General features: G+C 36.8%; 1 protein-coding gene across 1 annotated transcript in view; it reads right to left on the bottom strand.

Annotated features, from left to right (window-relative positions):
• Positions 1-17,239, bottom strand: part of LAMA2 (laminin subunit alpha 2) — a 254,316-nt gene that overhangs the window by 84,050 nt on the left and 153,027 nt on the right. Inside the window, exons 29-33 of the mRNA XM_031066728.1 lie at positions 13,909-14,026; positions 10,696-10,830; positions 9,931-10,055; positions 6,162-6,248; positions 5,147-5,340 (exon numbers count right to left, since the gene is read on the bottom strand). Of these exons, the coding sequence (XP_030922588.1) occupies positions 5,147-5,340; positions 6,162-6,248; positions 9,931-10,055; positions 10,696-10,830; positions 13,909-14,026 (659 nt within the window). The remainder of the gene's footprint in view (positions 1-5,146; positions 5,341-6,161; positions 6,249-9,930; positions 10,056-10,695; positions 10,831-13,908; positions 14,027-17,239) is intronic.

Raw genomic sequence — 17,239 nt, 5'->3', positions numbered from 1 at the left:
GCACTGTGGAAGAGCTGGGAGAGGCTTCATTTCACAGATTCTGCAAGATCTACCTCTGACAGAGACAGCATCTCTGCCTAGCTCTGAATTCCATGATATCTGCCTAGGCAGGCAACATGGAGCTCCTCACTGTTTTGAATGGAAAACTTTGATTCTACCAGAACTGGTGGCTGGGAGCTCCCTTGTTCTTCTTGGTGTAGGGCTGTGATGAAGCAGAGATTGACAGCTGGGAAAAAAAAAATCCCTCTCATTGCAAGCATCAGTCTTGAGTGCAAATACTTAAATGCCCAGTACCTGGTATTAAAGGAATCTCATTATATAATTTTCTTCTTCTACCACTCTTAAATATTTAAATACATAAAGATGAAAATTTGTTGACTGCAGCAAGGCTGAGGATCTTTTTTGTTTTTTCACCCCACAAGACTGAGTTAAGGAAAAATTCCTAACAATGAAATATCTGCTCGATCCCCCTGTATCATGATTGCTTCCTGTTCAGTCACATCAACTGCTTTACATTTAGGCTTTTGCTTGACCCCAGGGAACAATTATGACAGGAGCACACATCCAAGGAAAGGTTTTGTAGTTTGTGTTGCAACACAGCTCAAAAGATAGAAGACCTTTCTTTCTGAAGTCTCCATTTTAGTTATGACAGATACCCTGAAAGCATTCAGAACTTGAGTTTCGACTTGCCATATAATATATAGACCCAAACAACAATAAGGCCTTGAAGTTTTCACCAGGATTGTTTTGTTCCATAAATATGGCACAGCAGCGAGCAGAGTCACTGTTCCCATAACACTGCCATCTAGGCTTCTTCATTTTATGTACTACAAACTCTACAACTGAAGTGAAGTGTAATCTCACAAGGTATAACAAAAATACACAAGAGGACTACTATTTCTAAGAAAATGCATGATTGCTACAGGCTTGATTCAAAATCTGAGAGAAGATTTGGGACAACTTTTGTCATACTTGACAGAATACAAGGATGCTGGCAGCATTATTAAAATTAGCTCCCAACCATCACTATTTATTTTTTGGGTACTGGCTTTTTCAAAAGAGAAGGGAAAGTGAACCTACAAGTTAATTGCTTGAGTCCTAAAATTCTAAGAAAGTATTCATCAGCAGAGTGCTGTGAATATCTGTATAGGACAACCTAGGTGGTTAATTCAGCAGGGGAAATAATGCAGCCACTAGCCATTAGAAATTTTTCTGATTTGCGATAAACCATACTCTTCTATTACTTATTTTTTAAAAAATCTACTTTTTGGATATAACTTTTGATTCCCTGATGGAATTCTATGAAAACCAAAATTGTTCTATTCAAAGAATATAATGGGAATGGAATGTGCCATGCACCTATAATTATATAACCATTGCTATTTATCGGTAAGTGGAATCTTCCCTCTTTAAGCAGTGGATTTCAAAATAAACATATATTCTATTTTACCTATAGCTCTCTAAAATATAACTGGTATAACACATCACTGAAAAGTGACATGCACTAAGCAACTGAAAAATGACATATTATTAAAAAAAACAGTAAAAATCCAGTAAAACAGATTTTCACCTATATCAGAAATAGATCACTTTAGTGGAAATGCATACTCCTTTGCTTTCCCCCCCACCTTTTCACTGAAAATCTTCACTTAAAAAAATCTTCAGAATCCTTATGATCAGGGGTATGTTAAATTCTAAATATTATATTTAAAGAAGAATGCATTACAATATTTTGGCTAAAATACCTCTCTGATCTGATTTAAATACACATTAATTGGTTTTTCAGATTTGTCAGGTTTTTATACTGTGTGGTAACCTTTTATGGAATTTGCCAAAAATTCATTATTTAAATGGTTATTCTTTTTTAATTATTAAAAAAAATCACTGTCGTTAATATTAACTATACCATACTAACAGAACAGCTTAATCACTATGTCTTATACTACTTATAAATACTTTTTTAATATGGCTGACTGTATTTGAATGTATTTGCTTTAGGTTAGACAACTTTACCACCTAACCAGGGGTTCTCCACACTTCTGACTAGTACAATGCAATTGCAGTAGTTGAAATGGAACTGCAAATGAGCAAGAGTAGGTACAGGCATTCAGCTCATTTTAACTACTGAATGCAAACAGGATTCTGCTCTTGACACTAATTAATTTTCTGTGCTTTAAGAGTACCACTTATTTGCTTTTAAGGTTTTGTTACAACTGAAGCTGGTCCGAAGGGAATTTACTATTTCGCAACTGATTGATACATGAAAGTAAAAAAATAAATTGTATACAGAACCAAATTCTCAGTTGCATTAAACTCAGATTGGAACAGCTCAGTATTCTGAGAACAAGGAAGGAAAACTTCAGGTTGCCCCAAAGGTGTTTCTAATGGCTCTTTGACAGGACAAGGACTATTAAAGCACATTAGAGGCTGCAGCAATGAATCCCTACCAACAGCTGCACTCTGAAGCCCGAGACATACCAGACACTCTTTACCACTGGCCAATTCCCACAAAATCCAGGCTTGCCACACTCTCTTTGCCACAGACCTGTGTCCACCACAGGCTACAAAGGCTACAATGATCAGGCTTATTTTCTACCATGTCAGGGGTACTGTACTGCATTAGCAAAGGCAGGTGTGGAGTATATGGGTGCTGAAGAACCTTTAAACAAGAGGAAGATCATACAATAAGACCTAATAGGCGCATAAAATGTGCCTGAAATATACTGAAATATTAAACTGCAGTTTTTGCAATTTATGATATGGTTATTATTGATGTGGTATCAACAGTAAAAAACTACTTCCTGTGATAGGGAGATTTAAAGTACATCTCATCTGCTCCTATAGGTGGTTCTTATCTTTATGACTAAAGAAAAGAAATCTTTGCATTTGATTCCTCACTTCTAGTCGTCAAATAAAATGTCCATATACATATGTGAAGAACTGTTTTTATGGTGAAAACTGACTACTTAAAGTAAAAATGTAGGTAAGGTAAGAGTGTAGGTATATTTCAATACTCAAATTTAAATATGTTGCAGTTAAATCAGAGATTATAGCAAATAACATCTTTCAAAGCAAAAAGGTGGAAAATTTCATTTGCCTGCAAACAGCTTTTTCCATTCACAAATAGGATTTTTAACCTTATTATCCACACAATGAAATAGCCTGATTAACAAATTGGAAAACCATTATTAATGATAACTAGCACTTAGGCTGTTTTGTACAATGAAACCCTGTCATCCTGGATACCAAAAAGACTTTTCGGAATACTGATAAGGTAAAAGACTAATAAAAAAACATACTAAGTCATGCCTGTGATTGGAAAAATAGGATAATACTGGCAATAATGTAAGAGCTATTCAGGATATTGAAAAATGAAGTAATTTTCATGCAGATGGCACTCTGTAGAACACAGTCCTTATTTTAAAATTTTGTAGCTGTAACACTTATGAACTTAACTTGCAATTACAATTCTCCTTGACACATAGACTACAAAATGGAACTCAAATGGTAGTTATTTCAGCAAAGGGACTACTTACTCCAGTTGCAATCATTTTGATGCTCAAAATAGAGCTTAAGATAGTAAGTTCAGAATTAAGTCCTAAACTATATCACACTGCAGGACATTAGAAATTTATTACTCTTAAGTACACTACTCTTTTAATCAATGAATCAGTGCCATGTTGTTAATAGTAAAGAAATCGAAGCAATTATATCTATATTCCCAGTAATCTATAATTTCTACCTGGGAATCAGGGCTGATGCAAAAGTGTTTATTTCAATGAACTTACTTAGAAGCTTAGTTCTGCTAAGTCCTGGTGACTGTCTGAGAACTTGATCCCAACCATCAGGTTGAGTGAAAAAATGTTCTGCATTGTGTAGTTCCTGACTCTATGTGCCTAATATCTCTTCTTTAAGCACTCCAAGAAGCCATGCCTTCCATTCTTGAATTATATAATGCCTTCAGACATTATAAACACTTCTTTTGTTTATTTTTTAAAGTTTGCTTTTGAAATGTTTGCATTTTGTTTTAACCATTTCATTTTAACACTAGAGAGGTGTGCACCTCTGTATATTGAGGTACAAGAGAAATGAACTCTTTGGAGAAGCAAAAAAACCCAAAAAACTAGATGGTACCTACTTTTCTTGATGTTACATGTCCCTCACACAGACACTCCACTCTCCATCAAAAAGCTCCAATTAAAGATAAACATTTAAAACCAGCTCACTGTGCCTTGCCAATACTTCAATACTTTCAAATATGCACACATCAATAAATATTATATACTGTGGATTTACTGGAACTCTACCATTATTCTACTTCAAATTTAACAATCATGGCATTGAAGGGAAAAAAAAACATCACAATAAAGTTAGTCCCTCTATATCCTGGGGTAGATGAGGAAGAGGAAAATGCCTTATTTCAGTCAGGGCTGATGAAGAGTTCTAGAAAGATTTTGCTACATTTTTTTTTTTTAATAAGACATAAGCGTGCAGCATTATGTGATATGAGACTGTGGGCTCAAAACAAGCACTATCCAATATAATGAAAAAAATCCAAGAAAAAATACAAGGTAATCACTTGGCATGTATCAAAACTGAGGAGAAAGACACCAGTACTGGAAAATATAAATTGGTGTTTTATGCTATTAGTCCTCTATTTTTAACAAAAAAAGTTCTTTGCTGGGTATAGTGTACTGTCATTGCTTACATCTTTCAAATTCCAATGGATGGTTGTTGAATCAACATGATCAAGTAAACCTTAGTAAAAATTCTGTGTGTGCCTCATGGCATAGAGCATTGCAATTGCTGGTTAAACATTTAGGATAACACTAAAAAATTCACCAAGAGAAAATGTTGTCACAACAGTAGCTACAACCTTTGGCAAAATTAAAGACTCTAAAAAGCCAAAAATAATTCCTTCAAAGTTTTTTTCTCAGTTTTCAGTGATAATATTAGGAATTATTGAGATTTTTCTTGACATCTCACGGCTTGTGAAAAAAAATCAGACCAGATGCCAACGTAGTAAGAAACCTGGTAATTATTTTCAAAGAAAGCCATAAAACTCACCGTTACACATGCAGGTTTGAATTTCTGAAATATGACAAACACAATCAGAAGTTATCCAAAATCCCATTAGTATACGTACAAATGCATCTCGTGCCGTGACGCGCATGCCGATGCTCACAGCCAGCACACTTCCACCCCGTGAAGCCAGGCCTGCAAGTGCACTGCCCAGTGACAGGGTCACAGGGGACAGGCACAGATCCATATGGATCACACTCACATGCCTGGCAGGACCCTCCTGGAATCTGTGGGTTTCCTGTGTAGCCAGAGGAACACCTAGACATTGCAAACACAAAATAAGAATTGTCCAACTGAGATGTGGGGCACAAAGAATACTTGGCCGTATTTTAAACATAATTTACACAAACATCCATGAACCATTAAAAAAATCTTTGTTGCTTCATGCTCAAGAGAGAAATTTTGCAAACTGTTCAACAAAGAGACTTCTAATCAGGACACAGAACAGTCTGGATGAAGGAAGTATGCAAAATTGATTCCACATCCTTAACAATTTTCAGTTAAATTTCTATTAAATTACAACAAAAAACCCTTCCAGTATCATTGTGTGGCCCGGTGTTTTGTGTCAGGCATGAAATATCCTGGTAGACATTTTGATCATCTTAATCCCTCAGTGTTTTGATGGATGGGACAACAGAGGCTGTTTAGGTTGTTAATTCACAAATCGGCATTAAAATGTTTATATGTAACTGTCTTCCACAGCCAATGCCCATGAGGGCACAAGAGTCACTAAAACAAAGGGTATGAGTGACATCAAGATACACTATTAGCATGGCATCTAATTTTAGATAATTTTTTTTAACTTGTGAGCCCCGGAGGAAAAAAACCCTCACACATCAAAAAGTAAGACTAGGACAATATCTGCGATATAAATAACATTGATTATCAATTTATAGTGGTGTATATAAAAATTGTCTATGTTGGCTGAGTTTTAACAGCATGTAAAGGAGAAATAAATTATCCAAAAGCATGTATCTAACAGTAGTAAATATACGCTTGTAATATTGAAAAACACTTCTCTCCTTCATGCCTTTTCCTCATTTTGTTGTCCCTCTTTCTGCTTTTTCCATTAATCCTACCTTTGGCAGTACTGGCCTTCATATCCAGGTGGGCAGGCAGTACACCGGTAGTCACTAGGTCCTTCAGCAATGCAAGTAGGGCTAAAACTAAAACAAAAGTAAATAAAGAATTTTTTTTCTACTCTCTTGCATCATTTCACTTTGGTCAGCAGTAAAGAAGGGCCCAAGAAGTTCCACTCTTAATGTAAATGGCAGCATTTTCTTATCTGTTTATAAAAACCTATGAGAGGTCTCTCCTTTCTATTATAATTTTTGTGAATGCTTTCCTGTGACACTTGCACAGTTTGGCCAAGGGCTCTAAGGGCTGCATCCAAGGGGATGGAGTGAGCAATGCCCACGCTGTAGGCTTGTGTGATTGAATGGTGCTCTCACTCACAGAACGCACTGGGAAGGATGTGAAACAAAAGATTTAGAAACTGAGCTAATGAATTTTCAGCTTCTCCAGTCTGATTTCATCTTATTTTGAATGAAATGAGATAAGCTGGGAAGAGTTTACTTGACAGTAAGATATAAAGAGGGAAAAGGAACCAAAGTCATAGTTGTATGGAATCTTCCAAAAAGGCAGCATCAAATGATCTTCTTAAAGAGGTATGAGAAAAGCCCAGTCTACAGAGAAAAAAACCCCTAAAAACTACCTCCTTCATGATCAGGGAGAGGTCTTATTTTAATCATTGAAAACACTAGATTATCTTTTCTAAGTCACTTTACTATTGACTGTAGTGTGTACCTGTGGGCACTGTGCAAAGTAGCACTTAGTTGAAATGTTAGTGTATAAATCGCCTGCACAGGCAGATAAAACAAACAAAAAGGGCAGGTAGGGCAAAAGAACAGAACTAAATATTAAGATGGTGTAAAACCATGAAACTCTTTCAGCTCTTTGTGGAAGAAGAGCTAGAAAAGCACCGAGGTGGCTAGTGGTACGCCCAGGGCTCCTTCTTGGTACAGTGCAGTCAGCATCCTCATCTAACTTGCTTATAATGCATTAAATCAATAGTGCTTGAACAAGTATATAAAATTATGCCTTTGCAAAAAACATAAACAAATTGATCTATTACTCACAAACTCATTATCCAACACATTTTCAACTCCATAAAAATAGATCCATACTAAGAAAAATTCATTCTCTCTGTTCTTTTTTTTCCCCCCAGCTCATCATGTTTGAAACTGACTGCTGATTGTACAGCAGTATAAACACAGTATTTACAACTTTAGTGGAGTTTTATACAATTTCATAAATAAAAATAATTGCACTGTACAATTCACAAATACTATCGTATCAGTCATGACATAGCAAGCTAATGAGATAGCTCATTAGCTATCTGTATTTCATCTAGATTATGATTACTTGACTCCATAAAATAGCTGCAGGTAGACTTTTTCCTTAATAGCATCCTGAAGAGCTTTAGCTGATCTGAAAAAGATATTAATCTAAGGTCTGATACTCTAATTTTCTACCTAATACTGTAGCTTTATGGAATGAATCTATGCCACTCTATCCATCTAAAAGCCAGGCATCTAGTCTAAACCAATTATTCAGGCATCTTCTATCAGCACTGCAAAATGGACATGTACAGACAGACTTCTACAGACATTTGAAACACCTCCTTCCCTGCCCTCTCTCCAGTGGTGTTTTCCTTTAGGTTTAACATGAGTGAGATGTACAGTTGTCAGTCTCTATATTTACAATACAGCTACCAAAGTTGTTGATGGCTGTGGATAACAGAAATAGAAATCCCTTCCATGATGTCTAGAGACAGCTGAGTGAAGCTCTATAAAACACAAGCAGTTCTGTTCCTGGACATGCTCAGATCTGACTCTTTTCTCAACAGCACGAAGAAATTGGATGACTATCTCATGATTGTTTTTATTAAATTCAGATTAGGTGTTATTCTCTTATTTCCTGTGAAGGTGTATGAAACCAGAGTCTCATGATCGCTTTCATGTGAGCGAGACACAAAAGGTTGTGACAACACCCACAGCCATGCAGGCTATGTGACTAAATGAGGTACAGGCACTTTGCTTGCTCTCCCTCAGGCAGCTCAGCAATTTGAGCGTGCACCTAGGACACATAAAAAAAGGACACTTTTAAAAAAAGACGGAGATAAGACAACAGGGAGTGGTTTTAAACTAATGGAGGGGAAACATAGATTAGATGTTAGGAGGAAATTCTTTATTCAGAGGGTGGTGAGACACTGGAACAGCCTGCCCAATGAAGTGGCAGATGCCCCAGTCCCTTGAAGCCTTCACAGCCAGGTTGGATGGGGCTTTGAGAAAACTGGTCTAGTGGAAGGTGCCTCTGCCCATGGCAGGAGAGCTGGAGTTAGATGATTTTTAAGGTCTCTTCCAACCCAAACCATTCTATGATTCTGTGTTACACATACTACCCACAGTCCACATATTTCCTACCTGTAGAGCACTTCAGCAACACCCTCTTCCTGAGTTTATGTTAGGTTTTAGAAAAGATACTGAAACGATCTCGGGAGCACAATGTGGAGGCTATGTATTCTTGTAGCATGGTGCCATAAACACTAAGTGAAGAGCCCTGCTCATTTTCTGATCTGATACATGATACAGAAAATGTATCCCATATTTCTAGGCAACCAAAGGTTCCTAAGCACCACAAAAAAGACAGGCTGGAGTGTTTGCAGCCCTTCATACTGCCAGTTAGTAACATAAGAAGTTTTTTCCAATATTTGCTGATTTGCAAAACTGAGAACCTTGGTTGAGCTTGTTGTTTGCAACTTGAATGTCCTTTTCTGATACTAATAGACAGAACACATAATCAAGTTGTAACAGAAAACACTCATGAAATGGGCAAACCTCAGAAAAACTTGTAGTTAAGAATGCATTATAACTTCTGAGATAAAGAATATTTCTTTAAATACTTGAGATTTGGAAGTATTTTTAAAAACTCACACTGTGGATGAAAGATTATGATGTCTTTATCTAATAATGTTTGAAAAAACTTTCCTCCCTCAAAATAAACCCAAGACCAAACCAAAATGATAAAATGAAGTAGAAAGAAAAAGAAACCCCTAAATTCTCAGCTATCCTGACTGAAATCCTCACTAAAACATACTAAAGGCCAGACAAAGCACAGAAAAATGGTTTTACGGAACACTTCCAGCTTTTCAAAAGCACAATCATGAAACACAAACCTGTTCATTGCACTACTACAGTATGATGCCAAATATCATTAAGAGCTTCTCAGCAAGACAACAAACAAATCTCAAGTGCTAAAATATCATCTGTTGGGAACACATGCAGAAGCATCGTGGAAAGGCTCATTACCATAAAGCAACCAGTAAAATTTATGCTGCAATAACTATAATGCTTTTAAATTATTCTATATTTCACAAATTGCCTGAAACTCATGTAACATTAAATAAGGAATCAATAAATTCCATAGTGAAGCAAGAAAGGCACTGTAACACATTTATACCAACATAATATATAAGAATTTTTGCAGCTCCCTCGTGGCTACATTGTACTTGGGTTCTGCTCTAGCTCCATTTATGAGAATACCTTTATAACACACACTCATTATCTTGAGTACTGAATTTTCAAGCACTTATTAATTTATTCATCACAAATTAGCAAGGGAGCAATTTCTGACTTTTAAAGGAAGATCAATTAGCAAAAGTACATAAGAAGTTTTTATTATAGCTTCCATGAGGCAATTCTCCTGTAGCCAGCCATCTGAAAAAGGACACGGGGAGCCCAGAAGCTGGCTTGCTGGAAAGTCTGCACTATGAGTGTGCTGACTTACTTGTTACTAGGAATGGACAGGGGACAAGCACAAGGCTGACAGTCATCTGGAGAGCCTTGGACAGTGCCGTAAAATCCTGGAGCACACCTCTCACAGTGGGGACCAGCAGTATTGTGCTGACAGTCCTGCCAAGGAAGGAGACAGAATGAAAACTGCATTTGATAATTACATGAAAGCAGACAACATTCTGCTCGCAGCCTTAGGGATTCAAACCCACTTCAATACATAATTTCCCTGATATGATTCTCAGTGGGAATGCTTGCTTTAAGCTTCTATCAAATACCTGCTGAGCAATACACGGGCTTAAAAGGAGAAAGAATACAGGTCTGTAGCTACCCAGATGTATCCTACAGAATTTCTTATCCCATTCATCCTTTCTTTCCTCCTTTGTTCCAGCCATTGGAGAAGCAGCAATAATTAAAATTCAGTCTTATTGTACCAGGTCATGTGTATTACTGATTGTAAGAGCAGAATTGTGTTTACTGTATGACATATGATACATAGTTTCTTTGTTTTGCAGGTGTCTAGTTTCTCTTTTTATACAAATAGTAATTCAGGAGTGAAAAAGCACTGCATAATCTGAACTCTAGAGAATCAGAACAGAAAACCTCAAAAGTTTGCTTTTATGACTCTCCATGAACTTTGATACTTAAACTATTTAGGCAAAATCGTATTAAAATTGTCTTCTGTTTTTTTAGATTAGTACCACAACTTAAGAATTTTACATTAGGATTAACTTGGTGCAAAGGTTTAGAAGTGTAATACCTGACAAACTGATGTTTCAGAGTCACACATAGTGCTGTGTCCATGACACTGACATACAGCACAGGTGCCTAAGGTCTGAGCAGGTGTCCTTCCCGCAGGTGGAGATGGAAGCCTGTAAAACCCTGGAGAGCATGACTGCAATAAAAAAGATGCAGAAGAAAACAGATCATTACAGAGTGGATTGTGTGTGGGGAGCATTGCAAGATCATCTTTCCAATCACCAGTTTTTACAAGTTGTGAAAAGAATCTGACAGGCTTCCAGCTGTGTTACAAACAATACACAGTACTTTACAGATAACAAGAGCCAGCCCTAATTGGAAACATGGCTGAAAAATCCCTGGAGCACTCTACTGGCATCAGGCTTTTACACTACAGCTTGAGAGATCCTTCATTCAGATGCAGAACACCTTTCTGTTCTCACTGTGCAACAAGCATCATTCCTTTCATTACTTAAGAAAAGAGTTTGTTTTCAAAATAATTTTTTTTTGCGTGGACTGTGGAGAGCAAGCATGATGATTAGTTTCCTTCATCCCTGCTATGTTTTTCAGGTTCGACAAGCAGTATCTGCCTACACACTACCTGATGGATAACAAGCAAAAGCCGAATAATAAACAAGAAAATGGCAGCATGGTTGCATTATTTATAGCTATATAATTTAAACACCATAAAAGTACAGAACTTGAAATGTTAAAGGTTTTCCATGTCTTGAGCCTATCAGCCCCAAACCAAGTTTATCCATCACTAAGTCTCCTCTACTGCAGCTTGGCAATAAAATTCCGAGAGTAACTCAAGAATTGCTAGCAAAGCTGACACATGCAAAATCAAACACTTAGTCTTTATTTCAGGCTTATTACACAGTTCTGTGGAAGCCCTAACACAGCTCTCAGGAAGCACACAGCTATGGCAGCATGAAAACACAAACAGGAGCATTTTGACAGCTGAGACCATTAGGGGTAAGAGCCTCCTCGTCCCGTGTATAAATCCCACTACCTAGTGGTGCCAGGAGCCTGTGAAAGATGGCTGATGAGGGCATTTCCTACTGCTGACCACAATTTCTGCTTTTCAGAAAGGAGTGGCACACTTTTCACACAGCAATAAAATGGATGCAAAATAAAACAGAAGAGAATCTGGAGTAAGTAATTTTTGTGACCAAAAGTAGGATTCTTTAATGAAGCACTAGCTGATATGCTAGATTTATTAATATACCACCACTCTGACAGTTTTATAATCACTGCTAAAACCTCCAGGAGTCTAAGTTATGGAAAAAGTATAAACACAATTATTTTCTTTAGAATCACAAAGAAATTAATCTTAACTCATTTCTGCTTTTTCCCTTCTATTTTGACTTAGACCACATTAAGTTCCCTGAAGCATAGAAAGAGTCTATCTTCTTTTTCATGGTTTGCGAAGAATTCTAACATAGATAAATAATCTCAAATGAAAGTAGTTCTGTTTCTTATTCTTTTTCCCCTCCCTCTCTATCCCCACAAGTGTACTTGTCCAAACAAGGTACAAAACATAGATTTACAAGTTCTGAATGACTTCAGAATCAAATTATAAATACATGGTACATCCTCAAACACAACTAATATCTGGGGATTTTTTTTGTGATATGCCATTGACAGTCTTACCACCTATTTTGACTGAAGCATTTCAGAGATGAAATAAAACACAGACAAATGATAAAACAGACTATATTTTTAATTGCTAGTTTGGAAGCTTTTCAGAAGCAGCCATTAGGAAAATTCTTACCACTGCTTCTGCAGCCTACAACTAGATGTGGAATAAAAAGAAAAAAAGCAAAAAAAACCGGGGTGGGGGGGAAATATAAATGTGACTTCTAATAAAAACTGCTGTGCATATAGTTTTCACAATGTTATTAAACGGATAAAGCATGCCACAGACACATACACCCTATTAACATCTGCTTAAAAAATGCTAGGGTGTCAGATATTTTTTTCCTGCTAAAATTAAATAAAGCTTTACAGAATACACCCTAACCTTCACTGAAGACACTAAAAATAAACTAAGTTATGAGTATGTGAAGATAACACAATTAAGAATGAAGTATGAAGGTTGCAATTGAGATATTTATTGAGCCCCGGTGGGTGTAAATTAAAAACAAGCTCTAATTACATTATCATATAGTTTTCTCCAAAAATCCAATTTGCTACAGTAATTAAAAAAAAATCTGTACTTCTAAGCAAATGTTGGAGTCCATTAATTTCCCATGTATTTATGCAAGTTCAGGTGTATTCCCTTATTGAAATAGTGTGCAAAGAAAATTATTTCATTCACTTTCTTGCACACCTTTCCTATGAAGTTATTGTTTCTGTTAACTTATTTGCTGTATAACACAATCATGTATAACATCCAAAGGGATTAGAGCTGTCACAGATAACAAGGTATCTTTCTCTTCCTTTACTTCAATTTTCCTCCTACTGCTAGTTTGGGACAAACCCTTACAAGATCCCACTTAGGATGTTTGAGATTTTTGCAAAATACTCAAGGTGTTGTTCCCTGCTACCTCCACCTAACAATTGCAAGCAGTAAATTTAGAATTGCTTGTGCTGAATAAAAATGAAAACATGGTATTCTGCACACAGAAAGATTGGCAGTCTCATCATCAAGAGCACAGACAGTCAGAAGTATTAATTTACATTCTGCAGCCAATGTATTATATCTTAATTTCTCTGGTACCTATCATGAAATCCATTTTACAAAAGCATATACAAGTCAGCTGATTCGCTAGAACACTTGGGTACTTTTGAAATATGCAAATTCAGCATGAAATTGTAAGTAAAAAATAAATACAGTGCATGTATAAGGAGCACCCAGGTCACTCAGTTGACCAACACTTTTCTCCTGGTGAATATTTTACTATTACAACCTTATCTGTTCAAAAAGGCTTGATCTGTTAGCATCAGTCACACAGTTCAGCATCAGTGATGCTGCCCCAGTAAAGCTCACTTTTCTGTATTTTAAGTATTTGAGTCATTGCCATGGTTTCAGTGGCATATTTGCCTACAGCAATAAAAAAAAAGGGCTGAAATTCCCTGTGAGAGAAATACCTGTGAGAGGAAATAAGTTATTAAATTAAGGGAGAGTTGCTGCCAGTTAAATGAATTCACACCCAATTACTATTCACATCTTGCCAATGAGTGGACCAGAAAAGCACAAAGAGTTTTCCTGGGAGTTAGGTTAGTACTGTACCTCACAGGACAGACCAGAATAACCCAATGGGCAGTCACACTTCTCTATCAAGTGAGCCTGAGGAGCCATCCCGGACACAGGGCCACCTTCAGCAACTTCCAAGGAGATCTCAGAAATCCTGGAAAAAAAGAGCAAACACCTCCAATGAGATTAGTCAAGCACTCACTCAAACCCAGTTACTTCACAGTCAGGCACAGGAGGAAACAGTCTCATTTGGCTGTTTGTAGGATTCTTGATCAAACTAGTTAAAGTTAACATACTAAAATTCATCTCTGGTTCTTCATTTGGAGGGACTCATTAAGAAATTGATGACTCTCAGGGGTATGGCAGTAAAACTGTCCTCTTAATGAGCTTTTAATGAGGCAACTATTTAAAAAAGAAAATAACATATATACTAATAATATCCTTGCCTCCCAACCACTCCTAGTCATTCCAGCATGAATGCTGACCGCTAAATAGGGTTGAGTACCTCATGGACAAAGACAACAAATATAAAATCTAATGAAATACACTTAATCCCAGTGTGTCGGAATGCTGTATTTTAAGTATACTTCTTTATTTTGGGGATTTGTTAGTTTGCTTAAATGAAAGCTATGATCTGGAACACCTATTGCCTCAGAGAAACAAAATGTGCAGAGTAGTGTAAATTTTAAAGCTTCAAATATAATGCTAACCTAAGGCAAAATGTCAAAGATTGTCTGACTGGCCAAATAAATGTCAATAATGTAGGTAGAGTCTATTCAGTAAGTGTCTGAGCACAGTGCTAATGGAGAGGAGCTCACAGAACTGCTCACCTCTCCTCATGCTCACAACCTGTTCAACTTTTCCCAGACCATGACTCCTGAGGGACTGAGTGGTGCTGTTCTGCTCATTGGCATAGAGGTACCAATGTCAGGATGAATGGAGGAAAAGCAAATGCCCAGCACTGAATGAGATGACAGTTTTGTGACTGAGGTTACATGACCAGACCCACAGGTCTTGATAACCTTGTGTCAACCCAAAAATCCCCAAAGCAATCTAACCCTATGTGACTTAAACCCTATGCTCTCTTCTTACTACCTGAAGAAAGGGGTTCAGTCCAACAGGGAAACTGAACAAAAAAACCCCAAAAACCAAAAAACCAAACCAAGCAAACAAAGCCAGGTCAAAACAGAAGACTGAAAATAAAGAGGGCAAAACCATTAGGATCTGACATGTCAATGAAAAGTTACATTAAAATCTCTGCACATTTAATGGGAGAAGAAAATGCAATCTGCCTCTCCATCATTCTCAAAAGTGAGGGCACAGTTGAAAAACTCTTTACTGTCATAAAGCTGTATTTAGATAACAATACACTCTAGGGCCACAAAGCTGCCTATTGTTTGTGTGAAAATGTTACTTAAGGAAGGTCAGGCTTGGCTGACTTTTGGAAACTGTCTATTAGGCAGCAGCCAAACAACTGCTACCTGATCACTGTTGGGAATATTGAAATAATTTGCAGTGAAATTGAAAGCATACTTCAGTTCAAGAAATTTATTATCACAGCCCTGTTGCAAAACAAAATCTAATAAAAGCAATGTTTCCATTTAGAGTGTTGAGTGTGAAAATGAGGGCAACAAAATGAACAATACAGGAGAAAAATGTTTGGGTAGGGATTCTGAGCAGAAACCTCTAAATCACTAATAATGCTACAGCTTGGAAGCAGAAACAACATTAGCATTGCTACTAAACTGTTTAGCTAATAGAGTGCTAACACTAGAATGAAGCTATTTTTATGTTCTCAATTGCTGCTGCTACTTTGACTTTATTTTAAAGTGTTTTTCCTGTAGTTTATCACTTACCTGCAGCTTTTAAACTTTGCAATTGAAATTAAAGCACTATTAAAACCTTAAAAAACCCGTAAAAATACTTCACATATATCTTTTCCCCCTCCTATCCACAGATTCTTAGCTTTATATATCTTTTTCTACTAGGCTCAGTCAAGTGGAAAGAGAAGCTTTACTAATTTAGAAAAGGGCCCTTATTTGGAAAGCACAACATACTCTATCTAAACAAATGTTTTATTGTCACCTAATTCAAACATATGTTTAAATTTGAGTACAAATATTGCTCTTTAGAGGGTCTCTGCTTGTTTTTAATACAAGCCTTCAAGTCTTATGCAAGGTAATATTCCACTAACCTTTAAAAACATTTTTGGGGATTTATATTTTAGTCTTATGCGAAATTTCCACTGAAATCATTCAAGGTGCTAACTTGAAAAAAATAATAATGTATTCCCGCTATATTCTACCTAAAGTCTCAGATGCCACGTGATAAATGTTTACTTTCTAACTAGACAGATCATAAAAATCCATTGTAACATAACCTCCTCCAAAATCAAATACAGAATAATATGCAAGGTTATGACTTCAGATGGAGAGTTACCAGAAAGACCAGATGAACTGTTTGCTAAGCTCTGCTGTCATAAAATGTCACATTCTGAAATGCCATGCTGTAAAAATATATTCTGATTCTTTAAGTGACACCTTGCAAACCTGCCTTGGAACTGAAAAGTCCTCCCCTGTTCTGACTGCCTCGTGACTGGGCAGCCTTGATAAAATGCTGGTGCAGGGCAGGCCCAGTGCAGTCAGAGGAGTCACACACACCTCAGAACAAAATCAGCTTTGCTGATGTTTCAAAATAACTTTCCTTTTGATGCTCCAGCTGAGATAGTACTCAGTTTTTGCTTCCACAGCTGAACTAAGAACTGTACTGCTCAGGGGGAAGGGAGAAACATACATGAAACATGAATATGCTTCTCAAATTTTCCACATTGCATTGGGGTTACCTTCATAACTCTTTTCCTGGGAATCCCCTTGCTTGTAATACAATATCCTAAATGGACTATGCCAAAATAAATTAGACCAATGTTAAACACTTATGGCATCTGTTACTAATATTTAGCATCTAGCCAGTGCAAACCACATGAATACTTTTCTGTAAATTATATACTTTAAAGAGAAACAATAGCAGCAACAATGACAATGTTTTCTGTCACACAGTGCTGTGAAGTTGCACAGTATCTGCCCCTACTATTCACCTTCAAACTCCAAAGACCTTCAAACTCTTAAAAACCTATTCACACCTTAGAAACCTAGAAATAATTTTAGCTTATAATTTCTATGACAGAATCATAAGAAGGACTTCTGGAGACCTTTGGAGTTTATCTCTGATTATTCCCATCCCCTTGCCAATAAATTTTGATTGCAAGGGATATTGTGTATTAATTATTAAAAACGTTGTGCAGTAGTCTATGTAAGCTATTCTAGAACATCTCTATCCCCAGCAGTTTATAATGTGGATCTTTCCTGCT

This window comes from Geospiza fortis, unplaced genomic scaffold, assembly GCF_000277835.1.
Source record: "Geospiza fortis unplaced genomic scaffold, GeoFor_1.0 scaffold98, whole genome shotgun sequence".
Classification (NCBI taxonomy): domain Eukaryota; kingdom Metazoa; phylum Chordata; class Aves; order Passeriformes; family Thraupidae; genus Geospiza; species Geospiza fortis.
This window is presented reverse-complemented; position numbering and strand designations above follow the sequence as displayed.